The sequence below is a fragment of the Nannospalax galili genome, unplaced genomic scaffold, assembly GCF_000622305.1.
Source record: "Nannospalax galili isolate Female #2095 unplaced genomic scaffold, S.galili_v1.0 scaffold14, whole genome shotgun sequence".
NCBI lineage: Eukaryota > Metazoa > Chordata > Mammalia > Rodentia > Spalacidae > Nannospalax > Nannospalax galili.
The window spans coordinates 536,664-553,272 of NW_008336953.1; the positions used below are offsets into that span (position 1 = coordinate 536,664).

The following is a 16,609-nucleotide window of genomic DNA, read 5'->3' on the forward strand; positions in this document are numbered from 1 at the left end:
AAAAAAAAAAAACCTCTCATGCTTACACAGCAAGCATTTTACCCACTGAGCCATCTCCCTAGCCCCAGTTGTCCTTTTCCAAAAACTGTTTTTTATTTATTCTGTGTGCATGTGCGCACATGCACACCTATGTGCATGGTGTACATGTGGAAATCAGAGAACAGTTTTCAGGAGTTGGTTTTCTCCTATCATGTCAGTTCTGGGTATCAAACTCAGGGCAAATTGCCAGACTTGGGAACAAATGCCTTTACCCACGAACCATTTTGACGCCCCCCGCCCCTTTTTTTTCTTTTTGTAACACAGGCTTTCAGCTTGAACCTCTGATCCTCTCACCTTTACCTCTGAAGTGCTGAGATTATAGGTGTGAGCCACTTTAGTTGTTGGTTGTTTTTACTTTTCCTTTTAATACAAGCAGTTTTATTTACTTCAATCTTAATAAGGTATTACTGGCAATATATACTCCATATGCATTGAATATAGCTATATCCCCTCATTTTTTAAAACTCAGAACTGGTTTTTGGAATAATTTTTACTATTCGAGGAAGAATTTTTTTATTCTCTTTGGTGTTCGAAAGTATTTTTTGGCTTACCTAATTGTTTGTTGGTGATCTGCATTTTGATGGTTTAAAATGTTTAATACCATTTGATTTTCTATAGTTTTTAATGTGCCAAGCCTCGGATGTATTTTTATTTATCTTATTGTTTATAGTGGTTCTTCATTCAGTGACCTGCTGTCTTCAGTTATGGAAAGCTTTTAGGTATTGTCATTTATTGTGCCATTTTCCCTTTGACACTGATGACGTTAGGACTTTTCATGTCTCTTGTCTCTTTTTGTAGCCTTCATATGTCTGTGTCATGTGCTACTATTCTGGATATTTTCTTCTGGTCTCTTTGATGACCACTAATTCCATTTTGACATATTCAAACTATTGTTAATCCTCCACTGAATCTTTTTTTTTGAGAGAGAGGGTCTCACTATGTAGAGCTAGCCCTGACTGGTTTGGAAGTGACTCCATAGATCAGGCTGGCCTCATACTCACAGATCCCTCTGCCCCTGCCTCCTGAGTGCTGGATTAAAGGCGTGGGTCACCATGCCCCACAATTTCTGTTTTTACTTCTGTAATTACTATTTGTTACATTTATAGTTATCAGTTTATTGTAGTAATTTAAAATTTTTTTGTGTCTATTTTTTCCCATTTTTTTTTTGTGTGTGTGTGTGTGCGCGTGCACGTACATGCCTACCCCTTCACACTGCTCATGTATGGAGGTCAACACACAACTTGCAGGAGTTGTTTTTCTCCTTCCACCTTGTGGGTCCTGGGGATTCAGCTCAGGTTGTCAGGCTTGGTAACGGGTTTACCTGATGAGCCAGCTTACTGGCCCTCTTATATGTACTTTATTATAATAAGCATACTTATTTTACTTTAAATTTTTTTTAAATTTATTTCATTTTTTAAAAAATGTGTATTAGTGTATTGCCTAAATGTATGTAAGTGTACCTGTGTCATGCAATGCCCTCAGAGGTCAGAAGAAAGCGTCAGATCCTCTGGAATTGGAGTTACAAATGGTTATTAGCCACTATGTGGGTGCTGGGAATCGAACCTGGGTCTTCTGCAAGAGCAGCTAGTGCTCTTAATTGCTGAGCCATCTCTCCAGCCCCCATAGTTTATTTATTATTATGTATATAAGTATTTTTCCTGTGTGTATGTAAGTACACCTTATGTGTGCAGTGTCTGTGGAGGCCTGAAGAAGGTGTTGGGTACTGAATCCAGGTCATGTGTAAGAGCAAGAAGTGATCTTAACTGCTGAGCCATCTCAAGCCCATAATAAGCATACTTTAAAATGTATGCCTGGAAATTCCAAAATATAGATTTGTTTTGATTTTCTTGTTTTTGCTGGATTCTGTTCATGCTTTCTTACTTCTCATGTGTTTGGTACTTTCTTTGTTCTGGAAATTCTAATTAACAAATTACAGACATGATTTATGGCTAAGCTGATTATCGTTTTCCTTCAAAGAAAATATATGTATTTGTTCCTCTTTGTGTGTGCCTAGGGTGCTGGTAGTTAAGGATTACTTTGGTCAAATTTAAGATGATTAAAGCCCAGGTATGGTCTCTACTTTTAGTTTGCTTTTAATCTTGGTTTGTAGTCTTTTAGCGTTAGTGTTGAAATAGAACCAGGAGCTTACTACTTCCCTTTTCTCTGTGGCTGTATCCCACCTTCCTGAAATTTCATCCTTTTCCACTTTATAGCACTGCTTCACTGCCACATCAGCTTTTTACCTCAGTCATATTTACAAATTAATAGTAACTTTAAATATCAACTTATACAGTATTTCAGATGGAAATTTAATAGTAAAATGAAAACTGTTAATATTAACAAAAATAAAAATTAATATTGACATTTAAGATAAGACTAAAAGTACTATTTGCCGGACATGGTTGCACAGGGCTTTAGTCCCAGCACTTGGGAGGCAGAGGCAAGTAGATCTCTTTGAGTTCAAGGCCAGCCTGGTCTTCATAGTGAGTTCCAGGCCAGCTGGGGCTACAGGAGAAAGTACTAAAATCCGTGTCCCCCCCCTTTATATTTATTTAATTTTTAATAATTACTTTTTATTTATTCATTTTTTGTTTTTATTTATTTATTTATTTTGAGTTTTTCATTTTATATCTTGAGTAGGGGGAAATGGAGTAACTTACAAAGGTGAACATCCAGGGTTTCACAAAAGGCGGACATCCAGTGCCCCCTTCCGCTCTGTGGCTTGGCAACCCGTCCGCCCAGATTGCTTCCACATTCTGCCGATAGTCATGTTAGCTTTCGCCCACGCCTCGTGGGCCAGGTCAGTAAATGCCTTCTCTATCATCCACAAGGGTGTGACACCGGGGCTATTCTTTTTCTCCCACATCTAGCTGCCTCTATTTATTCATTTTTTTTCATGTGTATGAATGTTTTGCCAACATGTATGTGTACTGCATGTATGCATGGTGCTCTTGAAGGCCAGAAGAGGACAACAGAACCGTTAAGGACGGTTGTTAGCTGCCAGCTAGGTGCCAGTGCTCTTAACTGCAGAGTCATCTCTCCAGTCCCTTTTTTAATTGATTTTTTTTTTAGTATTTTATGCCAGCCGTGGTGGTGCACATCTTTAATCCTAGCAGAGGCAGGCAGATCTCTGTGAGTTCAAGGCCAGCCTGGTTTACATAGTGAATTCCAGGACAGCTGGGACTACAGGGAGACCCTGTCTCAAAAAAGACCAAAAAAGTGTGTGTGCGTGTGTGTGTGTGTGTGTGTATATGTATTTTTTTTTTTTATGTGTATGCATGCATTGCCTGCGTGTAGATAAGTGCAATGTGCCCGTGGAAGACAGAAGAGGCTATCGGATCCCCTGGAACTGGAGTTACGGACTGTTAGCTGTTACAACTGTTAGCTGTCATGTGGGTGCTGGGATTCGAACCCTGGTCTTCTGCAAGAACAGTCCGTATTCTTAATTGCTGAGCCATCTCTCCAGCCCCTTTATTTATTTATTTATTTATTTTTTTGGTCTTTTTGAGACAGGGTCTCCCTGTAGCCCCAGCCGGCCTGGATTCGCTATGTATACCAGGCTGGCCTTGAACTCACAGAGATCCGCCTGCCTCTGCCTCCCAAGTGCTGGGATTAAAGGCGTGCGCCACCATGCCCGGCGATTTATTTTTTATATGTATGAGTGTTTTGCTTGATATATGTGAGTGTACCACATACATGCAGTGCCCTCAGAGGCCAGAAGAGGGTGTCATAGCCTTTGACACTGGAGTTAAAGATGGTAGCTACCAGCCATAACCCCTGAGCCATCTCTTCAGGCTCCTATTTTTAATTATGTATATCTGTGTGTGTCTCTGTGCGCATGAGTGTAGGTGCTCTTGTAAGCCAGAGTCATTGGATACCCCAGGAGCTGTGAGCCACCCAACATAGTTGCTGGGAATTGAATTCCAGTTATCTCTGGAAGAGCTCTTAAACCACTGAGCCATATCTTCAGCTTCCCCCCTCACCCCCCCACGTTTTATTTGGTGATGTTGGGGATTGAACCCAACCCTAACTCTCGTGAACACTATGCTAGTGCGCTGCTACTGAGCTGCATCCCCACCCGTTAAAACTTTTGAAGTATTAAGCTATTTAAAGCTGTTTATTTATTGCGGAAATGGGAATGGAGCCCAGAGCTTCACACATTAACCAGGGACTCTACTAATTCTGAACTGTAGCCTTCAAACTTTTTCCCCCCATTTCAATGTAAATCAACTTTCATTAAAGAGGATAGGGCAAAAGCAACAGGGCAGAACTGTTGAGGAATAAAGGGCAAAGGGGAGAACAGGGAGGAGAGCCTGAGGGATGAAGTCAACCTTAGGCAAAGCAGCAAAGCAAGTAAAGGTTGGTGCTAACATTCCGTGCACAGGAGGCAAGGATCCCGGGCTTCGAGGCGCTGTTACATAGATCTAGTTGGCCACCAAAGAGTTGAGGGACTTTGCAGAAGGTTGAATATATCTCTGACCCCACCAGTTTTCCTTGGACATCATAAGCCAGCCTTTAAAACTTTTGAAGTATTAAGCTATTTAAAACTGTTATTTGTTTTGCCTTTTTTTTTTTTTTTCCGGTCTTTTTGAAACGGTCTCCCTCTAGCCCCAGCTGTCCTGGAACTCAGTATGTAGATCAGGCTGGCCTTGAACTCACAGAGATCCGCCTGCCTCTGCCTCTCCAGTGTTGGGATTAAAGGTGTGCGCCACCACGCCCAGCAAAACTATTATTTATTTATTGCAGAACTGGGAATGGAGCCCCAAGCTTCACACATTAACCAGGGACTCTACTAACTCTGAACTGTAGCCTTCAAACTTTTTTTTAAAGGTTTTATAAGATAGATGCTCAACTCTGTAGCACAGGCTGATCTTGAACTTACTATGTAGCCTAGGCTGGTCTTGAAGTGGAGGTAATCCACTTGCTTCAGCCTCCTGAGTGCTGGAATTAGAGCTGTGAGCTATCACACCTGGTTTCCTCAAGTTAAGAGGTTTAAAGAAGTAGTGTTGATCTGAATTTAGTCTGCCCTTAAGTATCAAGCACTTGAGTTCTTAATGCTTCCTTTTGTTTATGTTTCCGTGCATAATAATTGGAGTAATGATTAGGAGCCCTTTGTGCCAGTAGTGGTTTGATCATTATTACATAAGTCAGTAGTAAGGGTTTATTACTGTTTTGTTATGAATTTAAAGAGTCATTTAAAAGGATCTTTTAAGAAAGGTAGTAATTTTATTTTTGATAAAACTTTGAAAAATGATATTATGTATTTATTTATTTTTAGGTTGGGCTCATGTGGTTTGTGCCCTGTATATTCCAGAGGTACAATTTGCCAATGTTTCTACAATGGAACCAATCGTTTTACAGTCTGTTCCACATGATCGTTATAATAAGGTACAGTGGATATTATTTTATTATGCTTGCATTTTTTTGTTCTGAAACTGGGAGATAGTTCTTTTTTGTAATTTTAAATATAAAGGCCTCCCTCAAAGTCTAGAGAGATTTGGAGAAAAATAGTTACTATCTTAAACTGAAGTTTTTAAAATACGTTATTAAGCTCTAAATAGTGTAAAACACAAAGCTGTGCCATTTTTTATTGTAAGGAAGGTTTATATTATGTTTTTAAGGAAATTTTAATCCACATTGTCCTTGAAGAATTACTGGCCTTTTTTTTAACCCCCTTTTTTTTTCAAATACAAGATTTTTATTAGATTTGAATTAATCACTATCTATCTGTAGTTCTAAGTATTTGGGATGAGCTGTGGAGTTCAGGGCCCCTGAATAGCATAGTGAGATTCTGTCTTTTTCAAATAAAAGCACTTAACATGTAAGCTAGGCGTGGGGGTGCACTTTAATTCCAGCACTTGGGAGGCTGAGGCAGACTGATCTCTGTGAGACCAGCCTTGTCTACGTAGTGAGTTCCAGGCCAGCTGGTGCTGCAGAGAAACCCTGTCTCAAAAACAAAACAGACCAAAAAGCCCTTAATGTTTTCTTTTCCTTTCATGTTTTTCCCGCTTTAGTACACATATACTATTGTTTCATGCTTTACTGCTTTGTCAGGCGTTTTTCCATTTTTAGTGAGCCTTTAGACGTGGTGTTAAATATTTGAATGAAATGCATCTTGGAAAAATGTCATTGCAGTCAGTTTTCAGATTTCAGATACTTTAATATTTAAAAAATGTTTCTTCCCTCCATCAGAGCCGTTGGCATTCATCAGCAATTAAAAATGTTTCAATTAGGTAATTGATTTTTATTTAAAACATGAAAGTATGGAGAAATAAATCTTCTCAGTTAAATTATCTTAGACTTTTTCTATGTATGCTTAGAAAGCATTTGAATCCAGAGTAGTTACTGTTTCTTCTGCTTTTGAAATTTAATAATCCTGAATATATTTAAATGATATTTTTGCCATACTTTTTGTGGCTACTTAGTCTGTAATACAGAATGTTATTGGATTCAGCAAACTGTAAGTTAATCAACCAACCCCTTTGATACTTGTAGTTTATACTATTAGAAAACATGTAAAAGGGCATGAATATTTTGGAAGCTTCGTTATTGTTTGAAATTTTCCTGTAGAATATGATCACCAATTCATAAGTGCTTATCTTAAGTGCACTGTGTCACTTTTAAATATACTTTTAGCTGGGCATGGTGGTGCATGCCTTTAATCTCAGCTGGTGGAGCTCTGTGAGTTCCAGGCTGGCTGGGGCTACAGGGAGACCCTATCTAAAAAAAAGACACCCCCCCATATAAATAATAGTATACTATTATTTTTAATTTTTGCAGAGGTTTTTCAGGTTTGCTAATTGACCTTGTTTTTATTATGATATTATTTCTTCAAGTTGTTGTGTGGGGGGGGGTTCATTATTTTGTTTAAGGCAGCTTTCTTGACCTGTTTCCACTTTATGGGGGCTGGGATCACAGGTGTGTGCTAGATGATATGTAGAGAATATCCTTATTTATGATAGTGCATGTGTTTCTATTGTGTGTGTGTGTGTGTGTGTGTGTGTGTGTGTGTGTGTGTGTGTGTGTGTGTTTCATTCCTGAGTACTTGAATCCAGAAGGTGGCATTGGCTCTCCTTCCCTGCTCTTCTCTTCATTATTTGAGACAGGGTTCTCTCCCTGAATGTGGAGCTCCTGTTTTCAGCTAGGCTGGCAGCTAGAAGCCATAACAATCCTCCTGTCCCTGCCCTCTACAGTGCTAAAGACAGTCATGTGCAAGACCATACTCAGCTTGTTATGGGTGCTAGAATCTGAACTTAGGTCCTTAACGGTTATGCAGCAAGTGCTTGCTCTTAACCTCTGAGTAATTTCTCAACCCCCCCCTTTTTTTTAGTACTTTTAAAATGTAAAAATCTTTGTTTTCACTCTTAATTTTGAAATAATTTCAAACTTACATATGTTACAAGACTGTATAGAGTCATCCCCCCCCCCCAAACCCATGCTCTGGTATATTTTCCCATAAAGAACGGCATTCTTGGGCTGCAATAGCTTAGTGGTAGAGTACCTGCCTAGTCTATGCCAGATCCTGAGTTCAGTGCCCCAGTAGCACAAAATAAACAAGTATATTGATAAAGGCACTCTCATATCTATATCAAACTGGAGGTTATTGGTAACATTAATTTCCTGTTTTCCCCAGAAACATGTTTCATGCAAAAAGAGCACATTTTGTCTCTTGATCTCCTTTAATCTCAAATAGTAACTTTCCTGGACTTTCATAACTTTGATACTTTATGGTATTGTAGTTTTCAGTTATTTTGTGCAATGTCTCTTTTTTTTTTCCCCCCGAGTTTTCCTTATGATTAAATAGATTGTGTGTTTTTGTCAGAAGTGGTTTTGTGTTTTTGTCATTGCATCCTGTCAGTTGGTACATGATATCAGTTTTTCTCATCACTGATGATGCTATTTTACCATCTTTAGTTAAGGTGGCATCTGTCAAGTTTTGCTACTGTTAGGTTGCTTTTATTCCTTCATAATCAATGGGCATTTTGTGGGGCAGTAATTAGTATGTAAACATCTTGTTCCTTGTGCCCTCAGCCTTTTGCTCAACTAATTTTAGCTTCCATAGCTATTTCTCAATTTATTGCTATGATTGATGGCTATCAGTGGTTTTATTCTTTGAGACAGGGTTTTATGTATCTTAGGGGCTAGCCTCAAATTCACTATGTAACCAAGGATGACCTTGAACAACCTTGTATTTTTGTATGAATGAGTGTTTGCCTGTGTGTATATAAGTGTACCACAGATGGGTATTCCCTGCTGAGCCAGAAGTGGGTGTCAGATTCCCCTGGAACTGGAGTGACAGATGGTTGTGACTTTCATGTGGGTGCTGGGACCCCAACCTGATTCCTCTGCAAGAGCAGCAAGTGCTCTTAACTGCTGAACTATCTCCAGCCCCAGTTTTACTTATTTATGTGTATATGTGTATGCTTGCTTATATGTGTACTATTTGTGTGCAGGTGCCTTTGGAGGCCAGGAGAGGGCATCTGATTCCCTGGAATGATAGTTACAGGCAGTTGTGTGAGTGCTGGGAACCTGGGTCTTCTGCAAGAGCAGCAATATGCTGTTAACCCTCGAACCTTCTCTCCAGACCCATGGCCTTAACTTCTGATTCCCCTCCCTCCACTTCCTGAGTCTTAGGATTGCAGGTGTGCACCACGATGCCCTGTTTATTCAGTGCTGGGGATCAAAGCAAGGTTCTGGTGTATGTAGGCAAGCACCTACCAACTGAGCCACATCCTCTGTTTTAGTTTAATAGCTCATACTCTATTATTGTCATTTCTTTTTATGTTCATACTGTCTTGCTGCTTGGCTGATGACACCTTCTTTAAGCTGCCTTCTGAATCTCTTAACATGTTTCTATCATTCTGTGAGCATTTTACTTTGGACACAGCAATACATTTCTGGCTCATCTTGTGTCATTTGTGGTCTGACCTGAGAATTAATTTCTCCATGGATCTTTGATTCTTTTATGTTCAAATGATACTTACAATCCATAGTGCACACTACATGGACTCACTGTTCCTGTGTGTCGCTCATCTCAGGCCCTTTCAGTGGGAATAGTTAGAAAATAGATGCCTGTATGTACATACTGCAATGAAAATTTACATACACTAATGTCTATATTATTTGTGTTTATATTTGTTGAAAAACATGAAGCCGTGGTGATAATTTTGATGCAATATTTGACTAGACATGCCTATATACACATACATGTATCTGTATATTCTGTATCTATGTTTATATATTGAGAGTCCTAGATTTGGTGACTTTACCAAATGCTATCTAGCAAATATAGGTTTCTTATAATTATTCATGACTAATTTCGGTCTAAATATACCTGACTTCCATTTTCCTCTATAATTTGTTTATTTGAGTCTTGATTTCTGTAATAATAGATCTTAATGTCACCTTGATGGCAGATTCCATTCTAACTTCCTTCAGGTCCCACTTACTTCGTCCCTGGTTGTCAGTCCTTTTCATCCTCTTTGGTATTCAAGTTAGCTTTAATCTACCACTGCCTGCTTTCCCCTCTGTGTTGATCTTGACCTGTTCTGCCTCTGTAGGGGAGCAAACCCTATTTGGGCTATGACACTTGTGTTGGACTGTTCTGACTTCCCATTATGGACAGTTTCCTTGCTTGGCCTTACCTCATGGTTTTAAGACAAAAGTATTCAAATTCATTCTTAGAATGAAGACTGAATTGCTTTGATCCATCTAAATTAATTTTAGAATGTGACAAAATGTGTCCTTTTTTCCTCTGGCCTTGTTAGTAAACTTAAAAAGAACACTATCACTGAATTATTTGTTTTCACAGTGATTTGAAATACTGTTTGCATCATTCTTAAAATCTTGAGTATATATTGGTATGCTTCTGTACTTTTTCAAAAATAGTTTTTATTGAATTTTTGTGTATTTCATACATAAAATCATCTTTATACTCCCTCCCCCCTTCTCCTTTGGTGCTCTCCCATAGCCCCACCCGCCACTGGAGTTCATACATTCTGTCATTTATATTAGGCCTATTATGTAAAGTTAGTGTCTCAAGATGTCCCTTAGGGAAAGTTCATCCACTGGGATCTATCATCCTATCTAGAGTCCCTCCCTTTAAAAGAAGATCATCTCTTCCTCACCCAGTAGTAATCAGCTGCCAATAATTCTTTGACTAAGATTGGGGCTTGCTGTTCATTTACATAGTTCTTTGCTGGGATTTTTGTCTGCCTAAGTTTGCTTGGGACTTGTGCATGCTGACACCATTGCTGTAGGTTTGTGTAAGAAGGGTCCCTGGTGCCTGTAGGACTATTTCCAGATGGTTATGCACTTCCTCCCTGGCTCTTACAATCTTTCTGCTCCCTCTTCCACAATGTTCCTGGAGCCCTGGGTGGGTGGAGCTCAATATAGGAAACCTGTCCAAGGACCCACACTCTGCTGACTCCTACTCTCTGTATTTTGGCCATTTGTGGCCTTTTGTGTTCTTCGCCCTCTGTTGCATGAGGGAGCTTCATTGATGAGAACTGAAAGATGCATTAGTGTTCTCTTCATCCCTTGTTCTATGTTCCATGAGCCTCAGGTGTAGAGGTTGCTTACTAGATGTGCCACTTAGGCTTGGGCAGTTCACAGAGAATCTCTGTATGTGACCAGTGGTGTAAATCTGTAATAATCTCTGTCTGGATGAAAAAGAAGCTACTTTGATGGGTGATGACTGGGATACTTGTCTATAAATTTAAGGATCCATATTTTGCACATACTAACAAATTACATTTATCTAAGGATTTGACAGCCTTGGGGTTTTCTCTAAGATCTATGACTTCTCCAGCTGTATGTGTTTGTCTAGGTTTTCAGTACCAGACATGAGTTCCTCCCATTGAGTGGGCTTTAAGTCCAATTAGCTAGCTGTTGATTACCCCAAGATAAAAGTGCCACTGCTGTGCCAGTGTCTTTTGCTGTGCTAGTCATTGATGTGGTTTTTAGGACTTGAAGCTGGGGTTGGATCGTCGATTGATGTACCATCTTGCATAGTGTGCTCCAAAGCTATGAGAGCTACCTTCAGGGGAGGTGGCTTCCAGGTCATTTCCAGCTCCATTGCTCCAAATCCTGTGTGCAAAATATGCCCTGTCTTCAGCAATAGGGTCTTACCATCAAGTTCTGGAAGGCAGTCAAGAACTGTGGCAACAGCCTGTGCAATTTTGCAAGTATCTTGAACCACCCTGGCCAACAACCCAAAGGAAGGTTTCTCCTGTCTGGCACTGTTTCTTATTATGTAGACTTCAGCTGTAATCATGGACTCAGGGAGGGATATTATATGTGTGATTTTTTTCAGTAGGTTTTTGGACTAATACAGTTCCCTCTGGCTTTTTATACTAGCTAGGCACTATTTTATCTCTCCTCTTTCTCTCCCTGGCTTATCCTCCCTCTACTCCCTTCCCATTTAAAGTGTCCCCGTTTTCCCCATTTCTCCCTTGATAATTTTTGTGTGCTCTGGTCCCACCTCTTTTGAGCTCCTCTTCCCCTTTATTCCCACAGTTCTTTCTATAACCCTCCTTTTCCCCACTCCCCTCTAACTTCCCCCTTTTTTACACATAACTCCCTTAGTAATGCCTGTCTCCTACTCTTCTCTTGGGTTCCTTCTTTCCCTTGCTTCTGCACTTTTTTCCCCCCGTTCTATTGATGTGCCCATTTTTGCCCTAGTACTTTATTGTTTTAAATTATCCTGGCTTTGCATACATATTTTTGTATATAGTAGAGCAAAAACGTATTTTTCTAGATGAATATTAGAACAAAAATGCAATTTTGATTATATTAGAGTTAAGGTGAAGTACTTGATTTAAGAATGAATATTGGGCGTGGAAAGATGGCTCAGCGGTTAAGAACACTGGTTGTTCTTGCAGAAGACCCAAGTTTGAATCCCAGCACCCATATGGCAGCTAAAAACTGTCCAAAACTCCAGTTCCAGGGGATCTGATGGCCTCTTCTGTTCTCCGCAGGCATTGCACAACACGGGTGCACTTAACCTACGTGCAGGTAATACATGCATACACATAAAATAAAAATAATAAATAAAAAATACATAATTTTTGGTCTTTTTGAGACAGGGTCTCCCTGTAGCCCCAGCTGTCGTGGAACTCACTATGTAGACCAGGCTGGCCTTGAACTCACAGAGATCTGCCTGCCTCTGCCTTCTGAGTGCTGGGATTAAAGGCGTGTGACACTATAAAATATTTTTTCTAAAAAAAGAATTTCTTTTTACAGTTATGGAATTTCTCTCCCAGAAACATGGATTTTTCTTTTCATTTTATAGCTTTCTTTATATTTGATTACACCTGTAATACTAGTTTCTACAGAGGAAGCTGAAGCAGTGGGATCAGAACTTGAGTTCAGTCTGGTTCAAAAAAGGAAAAGAAAAAAATCCCCTTAAAAAGTTTATAGTAATATTCTGGTTTATATTTATTCAGTATGCAATTCTAAAATGATAGCAACAGTTGGAAGATGGACTGGTGAGTTATGGATCACATCAATCCACTGTGGATGGTAGTGAGATATGATTTCCAGGGAATTCGTTTATTTGTGGTATGCCTCGCATGTCCTAGGCAAGGGTATACCCTGAACCACATCCCCAACTCTAAGAAGATTATTGGGTGCTTACTGTAGTCATGCTTAGTATAAATATTGTACAACACTAACAAATTCAAAGCATTTAATAGAGGACTTGGCCTTCTGTGTAAGACTCTAAGATTGAAAGGCAAGTACCATTTGTTTTCTTTCTGTTGGTGCAACAGAATACCTGAGGCTGAGTAACATAAAAAGGGAAAGAAGTTTATCATAGTTTTGGAGGCTAGATATCCAAAAACCAACTTTGAACCAACTTTGTCTGGGGCCCTTGTGCTGCATCATAGCATGGCAGAATAAAACAGAAGGGCAAGCAGATGTGTTGGGAAGAGAAAAACACCAGGGTGGCCTTGCTTTAGGAGAGCCTGCCTGCTTGAAATCAGCCCCTTGAGAGTAAGAATTCACACTTTTGAAAGAGCCCAAATCTGTTTTTGAGAGTGGGGTCCAGAAGACTCAGACACCTGCTGCCAGTGCATGGATTCTGGAGGGACACATGGAAAACATTACAATGAGTAAATAACTGAATTGGATGTTGCTGAAAACTTAAAAAAAAAAAAAAAAATCACTGAATGGAGCATTTATGAGAACATAATGAAAAGAAACTTTTTTTTTCTCTTCTTTTTGCTGTACTGGATAGCAAACCCAGTGCATCACACATATGGGTATTCTACCACTGAGCTACATCCATAGCCCCAGGAGAGATGACTTTTGCCCAAGGAGTTAAATATGGACTATAGAGAGCTTATAGAACCTTGTAGCATAACTTAAATTTGACCTGCAGAAAAAAGGTCAAATAATTACAGAGAAGGTAACTATTGTAACAGATCACAAAGGGGAGGTAGTGGCTACATTCAGAAAAATTGTTTGAGGCTATAACATTATGGTACATAGCAAAAAAATTAAGAGAAACTTATATGTCATAGAGTAAAATTTCTCTAATATATGGGGCTGGAGAGATGGCTCAGTGGTTAAGAACACTGGCTTTCTTGCAGAAGACCCGAGTTCGAATAATAGCACCCACATGGCCGCTAAGAATTGTCCAGTAACTCCAGTTCCAGGGGATCCGACAGCCTCTTCTGACCTCCTTGGGCATCACACGAAAAAAAAATGGGTGCACTTACCTACATGCAGGCAATACATGCATACACACAAAATAAAAATAATTTTAAAAATTTCATATATGTATAGTATGTCCAGATCTAGAATATATGCATAAATTGCATAGATTTCATTTCATTATGTTACATTGTTGTTTTGTTTTGAGACAGGGTCTAGCTGGGATCTCCTAGAGATCCATCTGCTTCTTCCTGGTGCTGGGATTAAAGACCTGGTCCATTATTAACTTTTTAAAATGGCCTTAAATATCTAATGTCCAGGCCTTTACCTTTTTGAGACAGGGTCTTACTATGCAGCCCTGGCTGGCCTGGAATTCACTATGTAGACCAAGCTGAGCTCAAACTCAACAGAGATCCACCTGCCTCTGCTTCCCATGTGCTTGGCTTAAAGTCTTACACCACCATACCTACGTGAGATTGAAGTAGCCTGGCTTCAGCCAGAATAGGATCAAACGGAGGAGCTTGGCAGGATGGGACTGGGGGCCTCTATATCTCCTCCGGGTCAAGCAGAGCTTGGTCTAGCATCCTTTATGTATAGAGGTGTTTCTCTTTGGTTTATTTAAACTTCAAGTCATTGATTGTCTTTTTCTAGTTTGGCTGCCAGTCTCATCAGACTCAGCATTGATGTCTGCCTTCTTAAGTTTATCAACAATCTTTATCTTTTCTTAAGATTTGTTTTCTGTAGGAATGGCTTTTATAATATGGACAGAATCTGAACTAATGACTTTTACTTAATTTTGCACCCAAAATTTGAGAGCCATGTCCTCTTGTGTGGCCTGAGCACTTGATCTTAATACCACAGCACCCCACTTTGCTCTCCACCCAAGATAGTGAATAAATGTATACTGGCTCAGCATATCAAAGTGCTGGAAGTGGTGTGCTATTCTCATTATAACAGTGAGAATAATTGAGAAGTCTGCTTGATTTTTGGGTGTGTATTTTAGACCTAGGCATCAAAGGGCAAGATTCTCTGATAAGGGTAGATTCTAATGTCTTCCACTTCCCAAGTTGTTGCTGGAAAGACTGCTTCAGTACAGCTGTGGGTTCACAGAATTCATGTTCACTGTTGTCCTTACAATGGTTTGTTTTTTCAGGCATAACTGTGATGTGGCTTAGAAACACTGCCCTCTTCTTTTTAAGAGTGTTTCTTTAGCAGCACTCGGCCATTTGAGGTTCTAGCAGCCGTCTGATCCATCTCGATGAAGTCTGCCAGTTTACCTCGCCCCTTTGCATTCAGTCTCCTTCAGTAATTACCAGCTTGGGCACCACAGATTCATACTTTCTAACTACCTTTCTTGCAGTATGCTTGTCTTCTTTGAGTTGTAGTTCGCACAGTTCCATCTTCATCTGTTTATGTTGTTGCTTATTTATTGTTTGACACAGTGTTACTCTGTAGCCCCAGCTGGCCTGGAACTCACTATGCAGACCAGGCTAGTCTCTATCTCACAGGAATCCACCTGCCTTAACCCTCACAGTGCTGAGTTTAAAGGCCTGTGACACCATGCCTGTTTATTGGTTTTTGGTTTTTGGTTTTTTTGAGACTGGGTCTCCCTGTACCTCCAGTTGACCTGGAACTCACTATGCAGACCAGACTGGTCTCTATCTCACAGGAATCTACCTGCCTTAACCCTCACAGTGCTGAGTTTAAAGGCCTGTGATACCATGCCTGTTTATTGGTTTTTGGTTTTTGGTTTTTTTAAGACTGGGTCTCCCTGTACCTCCAGTTGACCTGGAACTCACTATGCAGACCAGGCTGGTCTCTATCTCACAGGAATCTACCTGCCTTAACCCTCACAGTGCTGAGTTTAAAGGCATGTGATACCATGCCTGGTTTTTGGTTTTTGGTTTTTGGTTTTTGGTTTTTTTGAGACTGCGTCTCCCTGTACCTCCAGTTGACCTGGAACTCACTATGCAGACCAGACTGGTCTCTATCTCACAGGAATCTACCTGCCTTAACCCTCACAGTGCTGAGTTTAAAGGCCTGTGATACCATGCCTGGTTTTTGGTTTTTGGTTTTTTTGAGACTGGGTCTCCCTGTACCTCCAGTTGACCTGGAACTCACTATGCAGACCAGGCTGGTCTCTATCTCACAGGAATCTACCTGCCTTAACCCTCACAGTGCTGAGTTTAAAGGCCTGTGACACCATGCCTGTTTTTTGGATTTTGGTTTTTGGTTTTTGGTTTTTTGTTTTTTTGAGACTGGGTCTCCCTGTACCTCCAGTTGACCTGGAACTCACTATGCAGACCAGGCTGGTCTCTATCTCACAGGAATCTACCTGCCTTAACCCTCACAGTGCTGAGTTTAAAGGCCTGTGACACCATGCCCTGTTTTTTGGTTTTTGGTTTTTGGTTTTTTTGAGACTGGGCCTCCCTGTACCTCCAGGTGACCTGGAACTCTCTATGTAGACCAGGTTGGCTTAGATCTTCACAGAGATCTGTCTGCCACTGCCTCCTGGGATTAAAGGTATGCACCACCATGCTTGGCCCTTCTTCATATTTTACGGCCTAGTTTTGAATAATTCTCATACCTGTCTCTCACATCTGCATTTTTGTCCCTTTTTTATACCTTCTGTAGGGCAGTGGTCAGGTGCTCCTGAGCACCTCCTGGCTTCTTTTCACCTTTCAACTCCTTTTGGACCTTACAGTTCAGGCAGACCACTTCAACTTCATCCTGTTCTGGGCACATCTCTGTATAAACTCCACTTCTCACTGGGCAGCATTTGCCCTCTCTGTATTACTGGCCTGCTGCTGCAGAACCTGGGTATTGGGTTTCACTGCCCAGATGGTGTTAATCTAGGCAGGCTGTGGTACCCACTGAGCTGCTTTTCTTCCCTCCCTCCCTCCCCCCTCCCCCC

General features: G+C 40.4%; 1 protein-coding gene across 11 annotated transcripts in view; it reads left to right on the forward strand.

The window, feature by feature from the left end:
• Mllt10 (MLLT10 histone lysine methyltransferase DOT1L cofactor) overlaps positions 1–16,609 on the forward strand; it is a 193,024-nt gene that overhangs the window by 51,931 nt on the left and 124,484 nt on the right. For 2 of the 11 annotated variants that reach the window (XM_029562896.1, XM_029562895.1), the window contains exon 3: positions 5,318–5,427. The exons of the other annotated variants lie outside the window; for them this stretch is intronic. In XM_029562896.1, coding sequence (XP_029418756.1) covers positions 5,380–5,427 — 48 coding nt within the window. In that variant the 5' untranslated portion in view covers positions 5,318–5,379. The remainder of the gene's footprint in view (positions 1–5,317; positions 5,428–16,609) is intronic. 11 annotated transcript variants of the gene reach the window in all.